This window comes from Anomaloglossus baeobatrachus, chromosome 1, assembly GCF_048569485.1.
Source record: "Anomaloglossus baeobatrachus isolate aAnoBae1 chromosome 1, aAnoBae1.hap1, whole genome shotgun sequence".
Classification (NCBI taxonomy): Eukaryota; Metazoa; Chordata; class Amphibia; order Anura; family Aromobatidae; genus Anomaloglossus; species Anomaloglossus baeobatrachus.
This window is the reverse complement of record NC_134353.1, coordinates 606,489,086-606,507,120: the sequence shown is the minus strand read 5'-3', so window position 1 is coordinate 606,507,120 and position 18,035 is coordinate 606,489,086. Positions and strand designations below refer to the sequence as shown.

Below are 18,035 nucleotides of genomic sequence, written 5' to 3'. Positions count from 1 at the left end.
TACAAAATTATTAAACATAAATAAATTGCTTAAATGATAATCAAAACTTAATATAAAATATTAACCATAACACACTGAGCACACACACGAATAGTCACCTGTCCCCAGCCATGCAGTCCCCAGCACTGACGTCCTCAGCGCCATGGCCCCACTCGGCTCCTCCCCCCCACCCCGCACTCCGCTCCCTGCACACATTACCCCTCTCTGCTCCGCCCCCTGCACTCTGCTTTCTGCATGTATACACTGAACACACACGACTAGTCACCTGTCTCCAGCCATGCAGTCCCCAGCACTGACGTCCTCAGCGTCGCACACATTACCCCGCTCGGATGACCGCCCCACCCCCCGTACTCCGCATGTATATGTCACGGGCGGGGGACAGATCACAACCGGGGGGGGCCGCTCAAGGCACTCTGATCCGGGCAGTGGCTGTGGCTCGAGTGGCAGCCGGATCCAGGGCTCGCGCAGCCGTCAATCGCCCACGAGTGAAAAGGGGTTATTTACAGGGGATAGAGTCTTAGTCGGTGACGCCACCCGTGGGTTGCGTTAAGGGATGGTGACACCGCCGCTGCCTTGTATGTGGGTGCCCGAGGTTGATGGAGCGGGGCAGCAAGGTGGGATCCCCTCCACAGGTAGGGGAGGTGTAGTCCTGGGGCCAGTGTATAGTGAGAGGTTGCAGGGAGCAGGAAACTCACAGTTTGGTTGTCGTAGTGCTGGATGAGCTGCTGTTGATTTGGACGGTCAGTAACCACACACAGTCTGTATTGTAAACCAAATTGCCAATGGCCGGTCACCTTTGGCAGGTGTCTTCGGGTCCCACACCCAGATATACAGCCAGGGGCCCTTTCTTCCACACTCTCTGTCTCTTTCCTGTCTGAACTAGTCCGCTTGAACGGCCTCCAGACCCGATCCCCTCTCTCGGCACCGGCAGGCTACAACCCTGCCCTGGTCGGCCTCAGGTTCTCCGTGACCGGATCTCAGTGCCTGTGGCCCTCACTGCCACCTAGTCCGGAAGTCCAGGGCTCCAACCCCGACTACCAACCTCTCCAGGGAGCTCCAACTCTCTCCTGTCAGCTCTTCACTGACTACAGCTCAAACTAAAGCTGAAACTCTGCTCTGTCACGTCCCAAGCTCTTCTCGAGACCTCCCATTTTCCTGGGGAGGGGAGTGAGTAGGGCCTGATTGGCTGGGGTATATCTGTGTGGGTACTGTGTTGGTGCCAAGGAGGAGAATGGCCTCCAATTTGGTGGATTTGTGCAGGCTCTGTGACAACCTGGTTTTGCCAGGGCGTCACATATACACTGATCGAACACACACACACACACACACACACACATACACACACACACCTGGATATTCACCTGTCCCCAGCCATGCAGTCCCCAGCACAGACGTCCTCAGCGCCATGGCCCCGCTCGGCTCCACCCACCCCGCACTCCGCCCCCCGCACACATTACCCCGCAGGATGGGGGCACATGTCAGGATGGTGGCTGCACCACAATTGGGAAACACACCAGCAGTGGGCCACATCACAGCATCAGCATATTTTTTACTTAACTTTACACAGTTCATGGCCTTCTTTCATTACAAGCCATAGACATCATTAAACATTAGACTCATCTATTAAAACTGTTCCTTCTGTTCTTTGTCATTTTAAAACCAATAAAAAATTATAAGAATACTAAATTAAACCTAACCCATCCAGTCCGTTCATTACCTTATTTTTCAATCTGCTAACCTACATACACATTCTAGACTACCCGATACGTTAGAATCTGGCCACCTTCTAGTGTGTGTGTATATATATATATATTCAGCTCCGCGGGCACAGATACGCTCGTCGCTGCTGGTGACGCTGCATTGCATAACATGTTAGCACGCCCCTGTGGGCGTACTAACATGCTATGAAGGCAGGCTGATCTGGGGAAGTAACGCCCTTACGACTAGTCGCTGGCCTCATTAGCATATGGTAAAAGAGCTTTAGAACTACTTTTTATAAAGATCTCTTTATCTATGCTACTAGATACAGGGCCTTAGGCAGGGATTAGCAATATGCACCCAGAACTGCTTGTGGTCCTGGGTGCATATTGCACCTGACAGGTTCACTTTAACCACTCCCACTTAGTAGGACACTGATCCAAGGTCTGTGCCAATGTCGACCCGGACCTAGGAAATTTCTTGGCATCTCTATGGATACAGCTTACATTCACCACTTTCCCAAGGACTAGCACATGTGGGATTGTGTCCCTTACCAGGGTCACTAATGTCCAGGAGACCAGACACTTGCACCCCAATCACAGGTACATAGCACGCCTGAGGCCCTCACTAGGATGAGTAATAGTGCTGTAGGTTGGGTATGCAAGGTAGGAGCAGTGCCAGTCCATCAGCTCTGAGGTTATGAGACACTTGACTGTTCTATCCTGTGGAGCATGACACCAAAATACCTTAAATTTTTATTAAACTTCGCCGTTAGGAGATCGGCTTCAATTTCAAAGTCTTTGAAGTGTAAAGGGGACCTATTACATGGAAAAATGCTATTAACCTGCAGATATGGGGTTATGAACCTGCACATTGAACCACGCTGCCAGAAGGAAATTAACTTTTAATCTTCCCAGCAGCGTTCCAGTTTGTCATGAGGTTGCGCCGGCACGGGTTCAGTCACCGCTCTGTGTATGGAGACCGGCGGCTGTAACCTGTAATATGCAGGCACTAGCAAGTTCAGAATGATATTAACCTCATACCTGCAGGTTAATAGCATGTTTCCATGTTTCAGGTTGTCTTTAAGGAAAAAGAGTTTGAGGAGGAATACTCGTGACCCAAGAAGGGCCCAGAAGACCTTGGTATGCGTAGATCATCAACTTTCTCGTGGACCTTATGTGGAAGCTTCCAGATCTTCTTTTGCAGGGTCCCCTATTCCACCAGAATTCTCAGTTGCTCAATTTAAGCATGACTTTTGACGCCACAGTATTAAGGTCCACTTGCTTCCCTGAGCAAGTCATCCAGCCATCAAAGCAGAAAAGCTTTCCTCCTCTCGTATTTACTACTTACATGGAAAGCCTTCATGCACTGGTCCGATGCCAACCAGAACGCCCCCATGACTTTTTCGTAACCCTCCCTCTTGACTTTCCTGCAGTCAGGTCTCAAAGCTGACTTGTCTCTTAGTTCAAGGGTCAAGTTTCTGTGCTTTGCATTCTTTTTTAGAAACCTCTGCTGTCTAATCCTCAGATCAAGACCTTCCTTCAAGGAGTCGCTCATTTTGTTCCTCCTTACCGGCCCCCAGTAGAACCCTGGGACCTCAACCTTGTTCTGGACATTCTTCAGAAAGAAAAGAAAGAAAGAAGAAAGATTTTGGGTGCTCACCATAAAATCTCTTTCTTGCAGCCTTCACTGGCGGACACGATACCCACCCTTTTTTGTAGTTTGATGTTTCAATTGTGTTGTTTTATGCTATGTTTTTACTTTACTGTTGCTTCTCCTACTGCTTTCTCTCTAACTGATTTAGCTGTGTGCCAGTTGGTGGTTGTACACTGCTAGGGAGGAGTAACTTTTTTTGGATAGTGTCGCCTCCTAGTGGCAGCAGCATACACCCATGGTTTCCTGTGTCCCCTAATGAAGGCTCCAAGAAAGAGATTTTACAGCGAATACCCAAAATCGTCTTTTATTGCTTGTTCCAAAGCCTGGAACGTGAGGTAAGGGAATGGCCAGACCCACCCATCTCTAGTGGCTGTTACTGAAACCCGGATCCAAAATCCGGGACCATTAGAAAACACCTCTCAACAATATATGTACTGGGGCCTGCTTCTCTGGGTTCTACACCACCGAGGCTTGCCACCTCAGTTACACATACCTCCCATCCAGGGCCTGTCCGGCTGCCACCTTACAAATGGTAAATTGTTTTCTTTTATATTCACCCGTTTGGATCATACTCTGCACTTTTACTGTGTTTTTCCCTTCCTCAGAGTTTGGGGAGCCTCACTGGGAAAATGATGCCCTGGTGCAATACAGGCACCTTCATTTTCAGAAGTACTGGGACTTGCACCTTCCTGACTGACAAACAATAGGACCTTGATAGCTACCTCCTGAAATTGAAGAAAGGACCCGTATTGCTTGCACATCAAAACAGCACAAAAGCATTGTATAATGCTATTTTAACGATGTGCACAGCTACCTTTTTGTACCAAAATTTAGATTTTTACATGGCACCGTATTGGTTCATGACGAGATCTGAGAGATCTACACCCCCATGAATTTATTATAATCCAGGATCCAATCTGACTTTGAGACTTCTTTTGTGGTACCTCAGAAAGTGAAAGAGTAGCTGTTGTCACAGTGTATTGTGATCAAGATAATGACATCCCTGTTGTCCTTATAAAATGACCACCAGCATGTCAACACGACATTGGACTCAGCTCTCACTCTTTCTCAGCATTTGCCCAATTTGCGGCTTTTTTTATACGGTGCTGCTTACAACAGTACCTCTGGCAGAGAGGGACTTGAAAAGCTGGATGCTGGTGTAGAAGTTTTCTATGTAGAGGTGATAACCCTAATCCAGCAGTGGGTGCACCAATTCCTACACAATTTTCCTACTCACTCCCAGGACAGGAGCGTGTTCAGGGTGTTCAATCCAGGTGTCCCTCCCTTTGTAAACCCTAAATCTATGGGTGTATTCGGAGACCCTCTAGCACAGATTGTACATTTTAATTCCTCACCTAGCCCTATTACTTGGAAAGTATTGTGAGAATTTAAAGGGAACCAATCACCAGGATTTCCATATATGACCTAAATCAGGCTGCTTTTCTACATACCTTTGGTGGTCAGCTCGGTGTATAGGTTTTGAAATTCAAGAAAGTAACGTTTATAAAATTAGTTGCTTGTTGAATGACAGCAGCTGAGGAGCAGATAATATCTGGGGGGGTATTCAGAGTTATCCCCTCCCTCTGTTAGAATTAGCATAAGCATTATACAATCGACCTAGCAGGACCTGTGGTGAGGTAAGAAAAGTTAAAAAAAAAAAAGAATGAAAATTAAAACTGAAAAAAAAAAAATCACAAAAAAAGATACCCAAAAATACATTTATTTATATTAAAACAAAAATAAACAAAAAAAGTACACATATTTTGTATCGCGCATCCAGCATGACCTGATCTATAAAACTGTCCCACTATTTAACCTCTTCAAGGAACAGTTTAAAAAAAATGCATCAAAACATTGATTTTTCATTATACTGCAGAAAAAAAGTTGAATAAAACGCAATCAAAAAGTGGAACATAAACAAAAATAGTATTACTGAAAACTGCATCTTGTCCCTCAAAAAGCAAGCTGCCACACAGCTCCATCAATGGAAAAATAAAAAAAGTTATAGCTCTGAGAATACAGCATTGAAAAAAAAATATTTTTTCTAAAAAATTGTTTTTATTGTGTAAAAGCAGCAAAACATAAAAAAAGACATAAATGTGGTATTGGTGAAACTGTACTGCCCTGAAGAATAATCCTGTGTAGATACTTTTACCAAACTGTGAACAGCATAAAAAAAAAAAAAAATCGCAAAAAACAACAATTCCTGAATTGCTGTTTCATGTTAATTCTACCTACCAAAAATGAGAATAACAAAAGATCCAAAAATGTTATGTGCCCTAAAATGTTGCCAATAGAAATGTCAATTCGTCCCCCAAAAAACAAGACCTCACATGGATGGCTTTCCAAACGCAATATGGCATCCACAATCTATTACAGACAATTGTGAACTCTAAAATTCAAATGGCGCTCCTTCTCTTCTGAGCCCTGCCGTGCGCCCAGATAGTAGAATTCTATCACATATGAGGTATCTGTGTACTCAGGAGAGATTGCACAATAAATATTACAGTGCATTTTTGCCTGATACCCTTGTGAAAAAAGTTACCTGGTTGAAGTAACAATTTTGTGGTAAAAAATGCATTTTTTTTTATGGCTCAATGTTATCAACTTCTGTGAAGTCCATGGAGGTTCAATGTGCTCACCACATCTAGAGATATTCCCCGAGGGGTCTAGTTTCCAAAATGGGGTAACTTGTGGTGGAGCTCCACTGTTTAAGCACCTCAGGAGGTCTCCAAACGCAACATGGCGTCGGCTAACAATTCTAGCCAATTTTACTTTAAAAAATTGAAATGGCGCTCATTACCTTCCGAGCCTGCCGTGCACCCAAACAATTGAATTCCACCACATATGAGGCATCATGACAAATTGCACAATACATTTTATGGTGTATTTTCTCCTATTACCCTTGTGAAAATGCTAAATTTGCGGTTAAAGTAAAATTTTCATTTTTCCCTTCCACATGGCTTTGGTTCCTGTGAAGAACCTAAAGGGTTAATAAACTTCTTGGATGTGATTTTGTGCAGTGTGAAGGGTGCAGTTTTTAGAATGGGGTCACTTTTGGGTATTTTCTGTTACCTGTGAAGTTGAACGGAATTTATTGCTTATTTTAAACTTTTATAAAAAATAATAAAGTGAAAATTGGGGCGTGCAATATTATTCGTCCCCTTTAAGTTAATACTGTACTTTGTAGAGCCACCTTTTGCTGCGATTACAGCTGCAAGTCACTTGGGGTATGTCTCTATCAGTTTTGCACATCGAGAGACTGAAGTTCTTGCCCATTCTTCCTTTGCAAACAGCTCGAACTGAGTGAGGTTGGTTGGAGAGCGTTTGTGAACAGCAGTTTTCAGCTCTTTCCACAGATTCTCGATTGGATTCAGGTCTGGACTGTGATTTGGCCATTCTAACACCTGGATACGTTTATTTGTGAACCATTCCATTGTAGATTTTGCTTTATGTTTTGGATCATTGTCTTGTTGAAAGACAAATCTCTGTCCCAGTCTCAGGTCTTTTGCAGTCTCCAACAGGTTTTCTTCAAGAATGGTCCTGTATTTGGCTCCATCAATCTTCCCATCAATTTTAACCATCTTCCCTGTCCCTGCTGAAGAAAAGCAGGCCCAAACAATGATGCTGCCACGACCATGTATGACCGTGGCGATCGTGTGTTCAGGGTGATGAGCTGTGTTGCTTTTACATCAAACATATCGTTTGGCATTGTGCCCAAAAAGTTTGATTTTGGATTCATCTGACCAGAGTACTTTCTTCCACATGTTTGGTGTGTCTCCCAGGTGGCTTGTGGCAAACTTTAAATTACACTTTTTATGGATATTTGAGAAATGGCTTTCTTCTTGCCACGCTTCCATACAGGCCAGATTTTTGCAGTGTATGACTGATTGTTGTCCTATGGACAGACTCTCCCACCTCAGCTGTAGATCTCTGCAGTTCATCCAGAGTGATCATGGGCCTCTTGGCTGCATCTCTGATCAGTCTTCTCCTTGTTTGAGATGAAATGTTTTTGAGATAGCCTGGTCTTGGTAGATTTGCAGTGGTATGATACTCCTTCTATTTCAATATGATCGCTTGAACATTGAACAGTGCTCCTTCGGATGTTTAAAGTTTTGGAAATCTTTTTGTATCCAAATCCGGCTTTAAACTTCTCCACAACAGTATCATGGGCCTACCTGTTGTGTTCCTTGGTCTTCATGATGCTCTCTGTGCTTTAAACAGAACACTGAGACTATCACAGAGCAGGTGCATTTATACGGAGACTTGATTACACACAGGTGGATTATATTTATCATCATCAGTCATATAGAACAACATTGGATCATTCAGAGATCCTCAATGAACTTCTGGAGTGAGTTTGCTGCACTGAAAGTAAAGGGGATGAATAATATTGCATGCCCAAATTTTCAGTTTATTCTTTTTTTACAAAAGTTTAAAATAAGCAATAAATATTGTTCAACTTCACAATTGTGTCCCACTTGTTGATTCTTCATCATAACATTAACATTTTTTATCTTTTATGTTTGAAGCCTGAAATGTGGGAAAAGGTTGAAAAATTCAAGGGGGCCGAATACTTTCGCAAGGCACTGTATAACCTGTTAAAGTGACACTGGTCAGAAATGAAAAAATTGGTCTGGTCACAAAGGCAAAAACAGGTTCTGGTGCGAAACGGTTAGCATACATTGTTCCTGCCCTTGTCCAGTGGCACATCTGTCCTAAATGAAAATCATATCTCTTAAGCTGTGTTTTTTTTGTTTCAGATTTGGTGCAGTTTATTGTGCAGATTGTTGCCAAAATCTGCATGTCTATCCTAAGGGTTACTTTGGGTTACTTTGCACGCTGCGACATCGCTAGCTGATTGTAGTGATGCCAACCGCAATAGTCCCCGCCCCCGTCGCAGCAGCGATATCTTGTGATAGCTGCCGTAGCGAACATTATCGCTACGGCAGCTTCACACGCACTTACCTGCCCTGCGAGACGGCAGGCGGCCAATAGAAGCGGAGGGGCGGAGATGAGCGGGACGTAAACATCCCGCCCACCTCCTTCCTTCCTCATTGCAGGCGGGACGCAGGTAAGGAGATGTTCCTCGCTCCTGCGGCTTCACACACAGCGATGTGTGCTGCCGCAGGAAGGAGGAACAACATCGTACCTGTTGCTGCAGCGAAATTATGGAAATGACCGACACTACACAGATCACCAATTTTCGACGCTTTTGCGATCGTTTATCGGTGCTTCTAGGCTTTACACGTTGCGACGTCGTTACCAGCACCGGATGTGCGTCGCTTTCGATTTGACCCCGCGGAGATCGCAGTAGCGATGTCGCAACGTGCAAAGTACCTTTTAGGCTATGTGCGCACTAGAAAATTACTTTTTCTTAAGGAAAAACGGACCCTGTGAAAGAATCCCGCATCTCTGGTAAAAAAAAACGCAACAGAATCCGCATGTGGTTTTGCCGCGTTTTTGTGCGGTTTTTCCGCAGGTTGGTCCCTGCGGTTTTTTTTACCAATAATTAATGCAAAACCGCAGGGACCTGCAGAAAAGAAGTGACATGGACATTAATTCCGCAGCGGAAATTCCACGGGTAAATCTGCATGGACAAAAAAAAACGCAGTGTGCGCACATCTTTTTTAATCCCAATATATTTTGCTTGAGAAGGACTGCAGAAATGTTCTAAACATTTTCTGCAGCATTTCTACAGCCAAATCTGCGGGTAAATCCGCAGCATGCAAACATGGCCCTATGCCAGCAAAGTCAATGAGGATTCTGAAGTGTCATGTGCACGTTTCTTCCTTTTTCCTTGCGGTTTTGGGTGCAGAAAAAAGAAGCAGCATGCGAATTATTGGTGTTTTCTTCTGCATTTGTTGGGCCTTCCAGGCATTGATTTCACAAAAAACACATGCGTTTTTTTATGTGTTTTTCTGCCGCAAGGTACGTTTTTTGGTGCAGAAAATTTCTGCTCCTAATCTGCACATACTCTTTTGCAGTTTAACAGAAAAAAGAGTTGGGGCAAAGAAGCAAAGTCCTACCCCCACTTTTATAGCCTCGGCATCTTTGATAGACACATTGTCTGCCCTCCTACACTTCATCTAGCTCACTTTCACTCTTTGATCCAGTCACAGAAGAAGAAGTCACCAGGCTCCTCGCATCTTCTCGCCCTACTACCTGCACCAGTGACCCCAGTGACCCTATTCCCTCACATCTCCTTAAATCTGTCACCCCAGCTGTCACCACTCACCTAACTAAAATATTCAATCTCTCTCTCTCCTCTGGTGTCTTTCCCTCCTTTTTCAAACATGCCAGCATACACCCATTACTTAAAAAACCATCCCTGGACCAAAATTGTGCTGCTAACTACAGACCTGTCTCTAATCTCTCATTCATCTCCAAACTCCTGGAACGTCTGGTCCACTCCCGTTTAATCCGCTATCTGTCAGATAATTCTGTCCTTGACCCTCTGCAATCCGGTTTCCGCTCCTTACATTCTACTGAAACTGCTCTTACTAAAGTCTCTAATGATGTACTAACAGCTAAATCTAATGGTCACTACTCCCTGCTGATCCTCCTGGATCTCTCTGCTGCATTCGATACTGTGGATCACCAGCTCCTACTCACTATGCTCCGCTTTATCGGGCTCAAGGACACCGTTCTTTCCTGGTTTTCCTCTTACTTCTCTGACTGCTCATTCACTGTATCCTTTGCCAGCTCCTCTTCCTCTCCTCTTCCCCTTACGGTCGGGGTTCCTCAGGGTTCAGTCCTAGGCCCCCTCCTATTCTCTCTATAAACAGCCCCTATTGGACAAACAATCAGCAGATTTGGTTTCCAGTACCATCTCTATGCTGATGACACCCAACTGTACACATCTTCTCCTGACATCACCCCTGCACTATTACAAAATACCACCGATTGTCTGTCCGCTGTCTCCAACATCATGTCCTCCCTCTATCTAAAACTGAACCTGTCAAAAACTGAACTTCTCTTGTTTCCTCCCTCTCCTAACCTTCCGAAACCCAATATTACCATTTCTGTGTGTGGCTCTACCATTACGCCCCAGCAGCACGCCCGCTGTCTTGGGGTTATATTTGACTCCGATCTTTCCTTCACTCACCACATTCGTTCACCTGCTCGTTCTTGTCACTTCCACCTCAAAAACATCTCAAGAGTTTGACCTTTTCTTATCGTTGACTCTGCAAAAACTCTTACTGTTGCTCTTATTCATTCTCGCCTGGATTATTGTAATTCTCTACTAATTGGTCTCCCTGTTACTAAACTCTCCCCTCTCCAATCCATTCTGAATTCCGCAGCCAGGATCATTTTCCTCTGCAACCGTTTCACTGATGCCTCTGCTCTTTGCCAGTCATTGCACTGGTTGCCCATCCGTTACAGAATCCAATATAAACTTATCACTCTCACTCACAAAGCTCTCCACGGTTCCGCACCGCCCTACATCATCTCCCTTATCTCTGTCTATCACCCCACCCGTGCCCTCTGTTCTGCTAATGACCTAAGACTGACATCCTCAACAATTCAAACCTCCCACTCCCGTCTTCAAGATTTCTCACGAGCTGCGCCTATGCTCTGGAACACACTACCAAGAGAAATCCGAATTCCCAACATCCACACCTTTAAGCGGGCCCTAAAAACGCCTTTCTTTAGACTAGCCTATCACCTCACTGCCGTGATCTAATCTAGTCCTTTCTGCCCTTCAAAAAACTTATTTCCAGTTCTCGTCCCCTGTACCTGTATAAATTCTCACTGTCGGGTTCATGCAGCTGCTTTTGAATACCCTATTAAATCGATGGCTAGACCATATATGACAAGCTTTTCTCCCCCCATTCACCTTTTGTGTCTCCCCTATTTCCTCATAGACTGTAAGCTTACGAGCAGGGCCCTCACTCCTCCTGGTATCTTAATTTTGTTATTTTGTATTGTCTCATATTGTCTGTACATGTCCCCTCTTAATTGTAAAGCGCTGCGGAATATGTTGGCGCTATAGAAATAAAACTTATTATTATTATAAGTGCTCTTGACAACAGGCAGTTAAGTGCAAGTTATACAGCAGAGAGATAAAATCAGTTTTCAGGAGTAGGAAATCCTGTTTTTTTTTTTGGTAATAAAGTGATTTTCATTGCCCAATTTATGTACAACTCTAATCTGAGCAGGCTTGTTATGAGGCGTATATGGCCATTATTACCTGCTACATTACTACATTTCCAGGAGATGTCACAACAAAGCTTATTTTTCTTTTGATATAAAACATGGATAAATCTTGATTGTGCATATACTGTATATCAAAGACATGCAGATGGCCCCAATGGGACTTGTGTTGCTGATATATGTAAAGCGCTGCAGAATATGTTGACACTATATAAAAATAAAGTTTATTATTATTATTATTATTCTCCTCAGCTATAATCTTTGCATTAGTATTTTCTTTTTTTTTTTTCTTTCAAATCGGGGGGTTTTATTTTTTCACTTATGCATCTAACAGGACGGACTACTACTTTATCTCTGATACTAATGCATTTCACTGGATTCAGAAGTAATGTATAATGCATGTAAACATGATTCTTTACTCTCAGATAGCTGTACCGATGTGTATTGGTGATACCGAAATTTATATATTCAGATATTAATAGTGACCCATTTCTTTTTCCAATCTAGATAATGACAGAGGGATTCCTACAGGAAACATAAAAGCGTATGAAACAAAAATAGAGGAGCTTGAAAAGGAGCTTTATTTCTACAAAACAACCAGCCGAGAATTAAGGAAGAAGCTCAGAGATCTGGTTGGGGAAGTAAATGTGACATTTCCCAATAGTAAGTGTTGGCTAGCATTTCTCACTAAGTCTGATGAAGAGACCTGAGTAGTCTCAAAAGCTTTTGCTATTATTACCATCTTTTCAGTTAGCCATTAAAAGGTATCAACCACTGAGGACTTCAGTTCTTTTAAACAATTTTTTTTATCACAAGTCATGATCATGCACTTGCTCTAGAATATCCCACTGTACATGTAGAGTTCAATTACATGGTACATGTCACACCAAAGCATCAGGGTGATATGAATTATAGTTGATGTGTGAATTTGGATGTTTGAGAAATAAGTGTAGAAGGCCTCTCCTTCCTTGTACTGTGGAACCTCGGTTTACGAGTAACCCGCTTTGCGAGTATTTCGCTACATGAGCAAAGCTTGCTGTAAATTTGTAACTCAGTTTACGAGCAAGCTTTGCCGTATGAGCAAATACTCACCGCACACACTTCCGGATCCGTACTTCCACCGCACTCTGATTCGCTCTCGCACTCCGCACAAACACGCACACACAAACACATACAAACACGCACGCACACACACATATTATGCTCACCTTACCTTCTGTTCCATCGGCGGCCTCATGGTTCTTGTAGTTCGCCGGTACAGGATGTGTATCGCGACAATGGAGAAAATTCCGTTGTCAGCCGCTACTCAAAGGCAGCGCAATGGCCAATCAGAGGCAAGCCTCTCCTGCCTTTGACGTCAGCGCTCTGGCAGCGAAAGTTACTCCATCATCGCGATGGTTACCGGAATCACATCCTGTAAGGGCAAACTACAAGATCCATGAGGCCGGCGATGGAACGGAAGGTAAGGTGAGCATAATATGTGTGTGTGCGTGCGGGTTTGTATATGTTTGTACGTGTGTGGAATGGCACAATAGGGGACCAGGATGGGACATTGAACAAGTTGTGGAACTAATTGTCTGAGCTTCCATTATTTCCTATGTGAAATTTTGCTTTCCTAGACGAGTAACTTGGTTAACAAGCACACTCCCAGAACGGATTGTTCTCGTAAACCAAGGTTCCACTGTAATGTTATTTGATCATTAAAGAGGTTATCCGGGTCTTTTATTATTTTTTTCACATGGGGCTAAGAACTATCAGGCAGGTAGTTTCTAACTACATGATTGTTCTGCCCGGCATGATCTCTGCCAGCTGCTGGTGATTCTGTGACATTGACAGCACGGTCAACTTTTTCGCTCTGCTCTGTTGACAAGGCATCTCTACCACTCAATCACAAGACCTCTGCAATGATGCCCTGTTGACAGAAAAGACCGGATGAGAATATGTTGCTTTTGTTGATGTGGAGTGAAGTAAAGTAGGGGAATCGCCAGTTGAGCTTACTACCTCTTGCCTGTTAATTCTTAGCCCCATACACAAAATAAAGTCCCGGATAACCCTTTTAATATTCTGTTTTACAATAAGAATTTCTCAGTTTATTGGAAAAGCGCTTAGGATTTATCAAAAGAATACGAGCACTGCTTATAGCATCCACTATTCTCTATATACTATGTAGACACTGGATTGGGGGGAGCTTAAAGGGGTTTTCCACTACTAGACAGGTCCTTTTTTATGGACCCATAATGTGACTTGCCTCCCAGTCCACCACTCCACTGTTTGATTGTGATATAGACAATATCATGGGACTGCTGCGGTCAATCATTGACTGCTGATCGGCTGCAATTTTTACGTTAACATGGGAACTTACAAGCTGAGCAAAACGTGCACAATAAGTTCTTACCAGATATTAAGGGGAGATGTACATGGAATGACACTCATTTAGAGGGGTTGTGTAAGTAACAACCCCTATGCAAGCTTGAGAAAATGGCAGCTGCCGCAGGCCCACGAGGGTTAAACTTCAATGCTGAAGATCAGAGACGGGGTTAATGCCGCGCTGCTGTCAAAGTAATACACTGTTGATTTAATCAATTCTTCTTTATTTTACAGGTCTACCCGTTTCTGAGGGCAAAAGCCTCCTTCATCAGGACAAAGGAAAAATCAACAAGTTTTCCTTTGTCCTGATGAAGGAGTCTTTTGACCTCAGAAACGCATAGCCTTGTAAAATAAAGAAGAATTGATTAAATCAACAGTCTTACTTTGACAGCAGCGTGGCATTAACCCCGTGTCTCCTCTCCTGCATTGAAGTATATTTCCATGGGAGCAGAAGAAAAAATGTTCTTCCATGCTAATTAAATTGTGAAGAAATTGTTTATGTCACTAGATTGACAGGGGCAAGCGGGCTCAGAGCAGAGGAACGGTGCTGGTCTGGGAAGTAAGTATATGTATTTTTTTATTATTTTTTTATTCAGCTCCTTAATTCAATAAATAAAGGGTTGTCCAATGGTGGACATCCCTCTTAAAGCCTTGTTTATATGGCTATATTACTGATATGAATGAGATCTGTTTAAATATACAGTATATCACAAAACTGAGTACACCCCTCACATTTTTGTAAATATTTTATTATATCTTTTCATGGGACAATATTGAAGATAAAGTAGTCAGTGTACAGCTTGTATAACAGTGTAAATTTGATGTGCCCTCTAAATAACACAACACACAGCCATTAATGTCAAAACCGCTGACAACAAAAGTGAGTACACCCCTAAAAATTTCCAAATCATGCCCAAAGTGTTAATATTTTATGTGGCCACCATTATTTTCAAGCACTGCCTTAAAGGAATTCTCCCACCTCCAAGGTTCTGTCCCAATATGTAGTAAGCGGAATAATAATAATAATAACAAATACCTACAATTAGAAATGTAGTATAGTTCTCCTGATAAAGCCATGTCTCTTACTTCATGTGCAGGGCATTGCAGCTTTAGGTATTCATGGTTACGTGTGGTCATATAGTGACAGTTAGTTGCTCATGGTCATAACCATGAATACTCAAGCTGCAATGCCCTGCAGATGAGGTAAGAGACATTGCTACGGTATATCAGGAGAACTATACTACATTTCTATATTAATATTATTATTATTATGCCTGCTACATATTGGGATTGAATCTTGGAGATTGGAATAACCCTTTAACTCTCTTGGACATTGAGTTCACTAGACCTTTACAGAAGCCACTAGAATCTTCATCCATAACAACATCACGGAGCTGGTGCCTATTAGAGACATTGCTCTTCTCCAAGGTTTCCAAGAAGCCATATTAAGTAGCAATGTTTTTTTACTTGTTTTTCTGTAGATGATGTCTCTGGAGATACCCCACAGAACCAGGATGAATTCGGACCAGTGACGTCTAAAGAACAGAACTGGGCAGCAAAGGTTGAAAATGGCAAATCTACTAGAAAGCCAAAAGACTTCACAAACTCCAGATCTCAGCAGAACACATATAGAATTGTTGCAGATAATTCAGGCACTTTAGGTCACAAGTCAGAACCTCGCCGACAAATCAGAAGGCACTTTTCTAGTGGAGAAGAAGCAGAAGATGCTGATGAATCCCAAACTTTAAAACCTCAAAGCCAATCTGCTTCTCATATAACAAAATCGGAGGCTAATAGTGCAGCCCTTGTGGTCAGTCCCGTGAAACTGTCCCGCCGAGATGTGCGGCAGATCTCTGCCTTAGAGCTTTCAACACGACGTTCCAGTGTTGGCTCCATTCTTGCTGATTCTATTGAAGTAACACAGAAATCATCAGACTTTAAATTTTAGATAAGAGAGTTTGGGGTAGTTATCAAATGTAGCACTTGTCACATTGTGAACATGCCGAACTGATTCACAAAAGACCAGCACTCTAGAAGAGACTTTCTTCACCGTTGTATATTATAAATTACACACCGACAAATCAGAATGACATAACCTACTATTTATTATTAAAAGAAAAAGGCTTCCACAGTGGAACCTGGTACATTTATTATCCATTGTAAAATCTGCTTCTAGGTTGGTAATACTGTACTTGAAGAAGGAATTGCTGCTGAAACTTGAGAAATGGTTAAAGCCGATAGTCAACAGATTTCACAGGGCAAAACCTGCATTCACTATTTAATAGATCCTTTAGACTTGATGAGGTTGGTCTACTTACTTTTATAGGACTGTCATATTCCACAGTGCTTTACAGAGATCATAAGCTTTTTTGCCATTGGGGCTCACATTTCAAATTACCTGTCAGTATGGTATATGCAGTTTGTGAGGAACCTGGAGTATCCCAAGGAAACGCACATAAACACAGGGAAACCATACAAGCTACTCGCAGATGCTAACCTTCCTGAGATTTGATCCCAGGAACATAATGCTGCAAAGCAACAGTGCTAACCACTGAGCCACCTTACTACCCTGCAGTCAGCCGATCCCTTACATTATATTATATTATATACTGCAATATCACAGTAATGCAGTTTAAAATGAAAATTTGCAGTCTCTTATGAAGCTCATCCTGTGGCTGAGCTTAACAAGAGTGTGAAGATGGCAGCCACGGTCCCTTTTTTCTATGGTAATCCATTGATGAGAGATGATGGACACGAGCATTGGCAAGTGCTCAATTTAAATGCAGCTGTCGGAGCACTTGGATACAGATGCTCGGCTTCTTAGATGGTGCACGGTCACCTCAGCACTAATGTACTTATAAGTCATTTTGCCCTAAGGTGTTAATCAGTTATCTTATTTAGTGATATCTAGTGACAGATCTGCTTAAAGAGAACGCTTTTCTCATCATAGGTAGATAAATCACTTGGGGAAGATTAGCCTCTTTGATGAAAAATATGGGATCCAAATAAAGAGTAATCAATTCGAAAAGATTTGCGTTATTAAAAAGTCCCTAATTGCATTTATAAGACTCTGAGGTTTCCTAGATGTCTATTGAAACTGGTTACAATGATAATACAGCCTTAATAATGTTCAAGTGACCTCAACCAATCTTGTTAATTGAAAACTGGTAGTAAGAGGTGGTAACCAGCAGCCTATTTAACTACATGATGCAGTTTCAGATTTTGTAGCCAACTTAAATTGTATAAATTGTGTTATCCCTTTTGGAGTCAGATGCCTACGGTCCTGGTGTTTATACACAGGTGGTGCAAACAGAAGAAGCTGTGGCTTTTTCATACATATTGTACAAAAATGATCCCTGTTTGGGGACTCTCAAGAGCTCTGTTCTTTACTAAATGAAATAGCGATAGCTTATTCACAAGCCTTCAAAACATCTTTATCCTCTTCATGACACATGACGTACTTGGTACGTCATGGATCGTGTGTGGTTAATCCCCGCCGGCTGCCGCGGACAATCGGTAGCGATCCCTTAACATATCAGCTGATTTGAATGTGCGGCTATCAAGCACGAGTGGATCCACTCTCCACTCGTGCCTGTTAACCCCTTGCATCTCGCTGTCAAAATGTGACAGCGAGATGAAACAGCGCCCGGCGGTAAGCATTAACTGATCCTTATAGTCCCCTAGGGGTAATAGTAAAATAGAAAAAAGTTTTAAATAAAAAAAAGCCTAAAAGTTCAAATCACCCCCATTCGCCCCATTGAAAATTAAAGTGTTAAAAAAAAGAAAAAATATACACATATTTAGTATTGCCATGTACAGAAACTCCCGATAAATCAAAATATAAAATCAATTAACCTGATCAGTAAACGGTGTAGCAGCAAAAAAATTCCAAACGCCAAAATTATGGTTTTTTGGTCGCTGCATATTTTGCGCAAGATGCGATAACAAGCATCTGCACAAAAATGATACTGTTAAGAACATCAGCTCAAGACGCAAAAAATAAGCCGTCACTGAGCCATAGAGCCCGAAAAAGGAGAACGCTACAGATTGTGTAAAATGGAGCAAAAACTGCGCCATTTTTTGGACAAACGTGTGAATTTTTTTTAACCCCTTAGATAAAAGTAAACCTATACATGTTTGGGGTCTACGAACTCGTA

The 18,035-nt window shown here is 42.7% G+C and overlaps 1 protein-coding gene across 5 annotated transcripts in view; it reads left to right on the top strand.

Moving 5' to 3' along the window:
* The window catches only part of KIF27 (kinesin family member 27), a 202,743-nt gene extending 185,872 nt beyond the window's left edge, over positions 1-16,871 (top strand). For all 5 annotated transcript variants that reach the window (XM_075318344.1, XM_075318353.1, XM_075318327.1 and 2 more), the window contains 2 exons: positions 12,019-12,174; positions 15,360-16,871. In XM_075318344.1, the coding sequence (XP_075174459.1) occupies positions 12,019-12,174; positions 15,360-15,826 (623 nt within the window). In that variant the 3' untranslated portion in view covers positions 15,827-16,871. The remainder of the gene's footprint in view (positions 1-12,018; positions 12,175-15,359) is intronic.
* Positions 16,872-18,035: the final 1,164 nt, after the last annotated feature.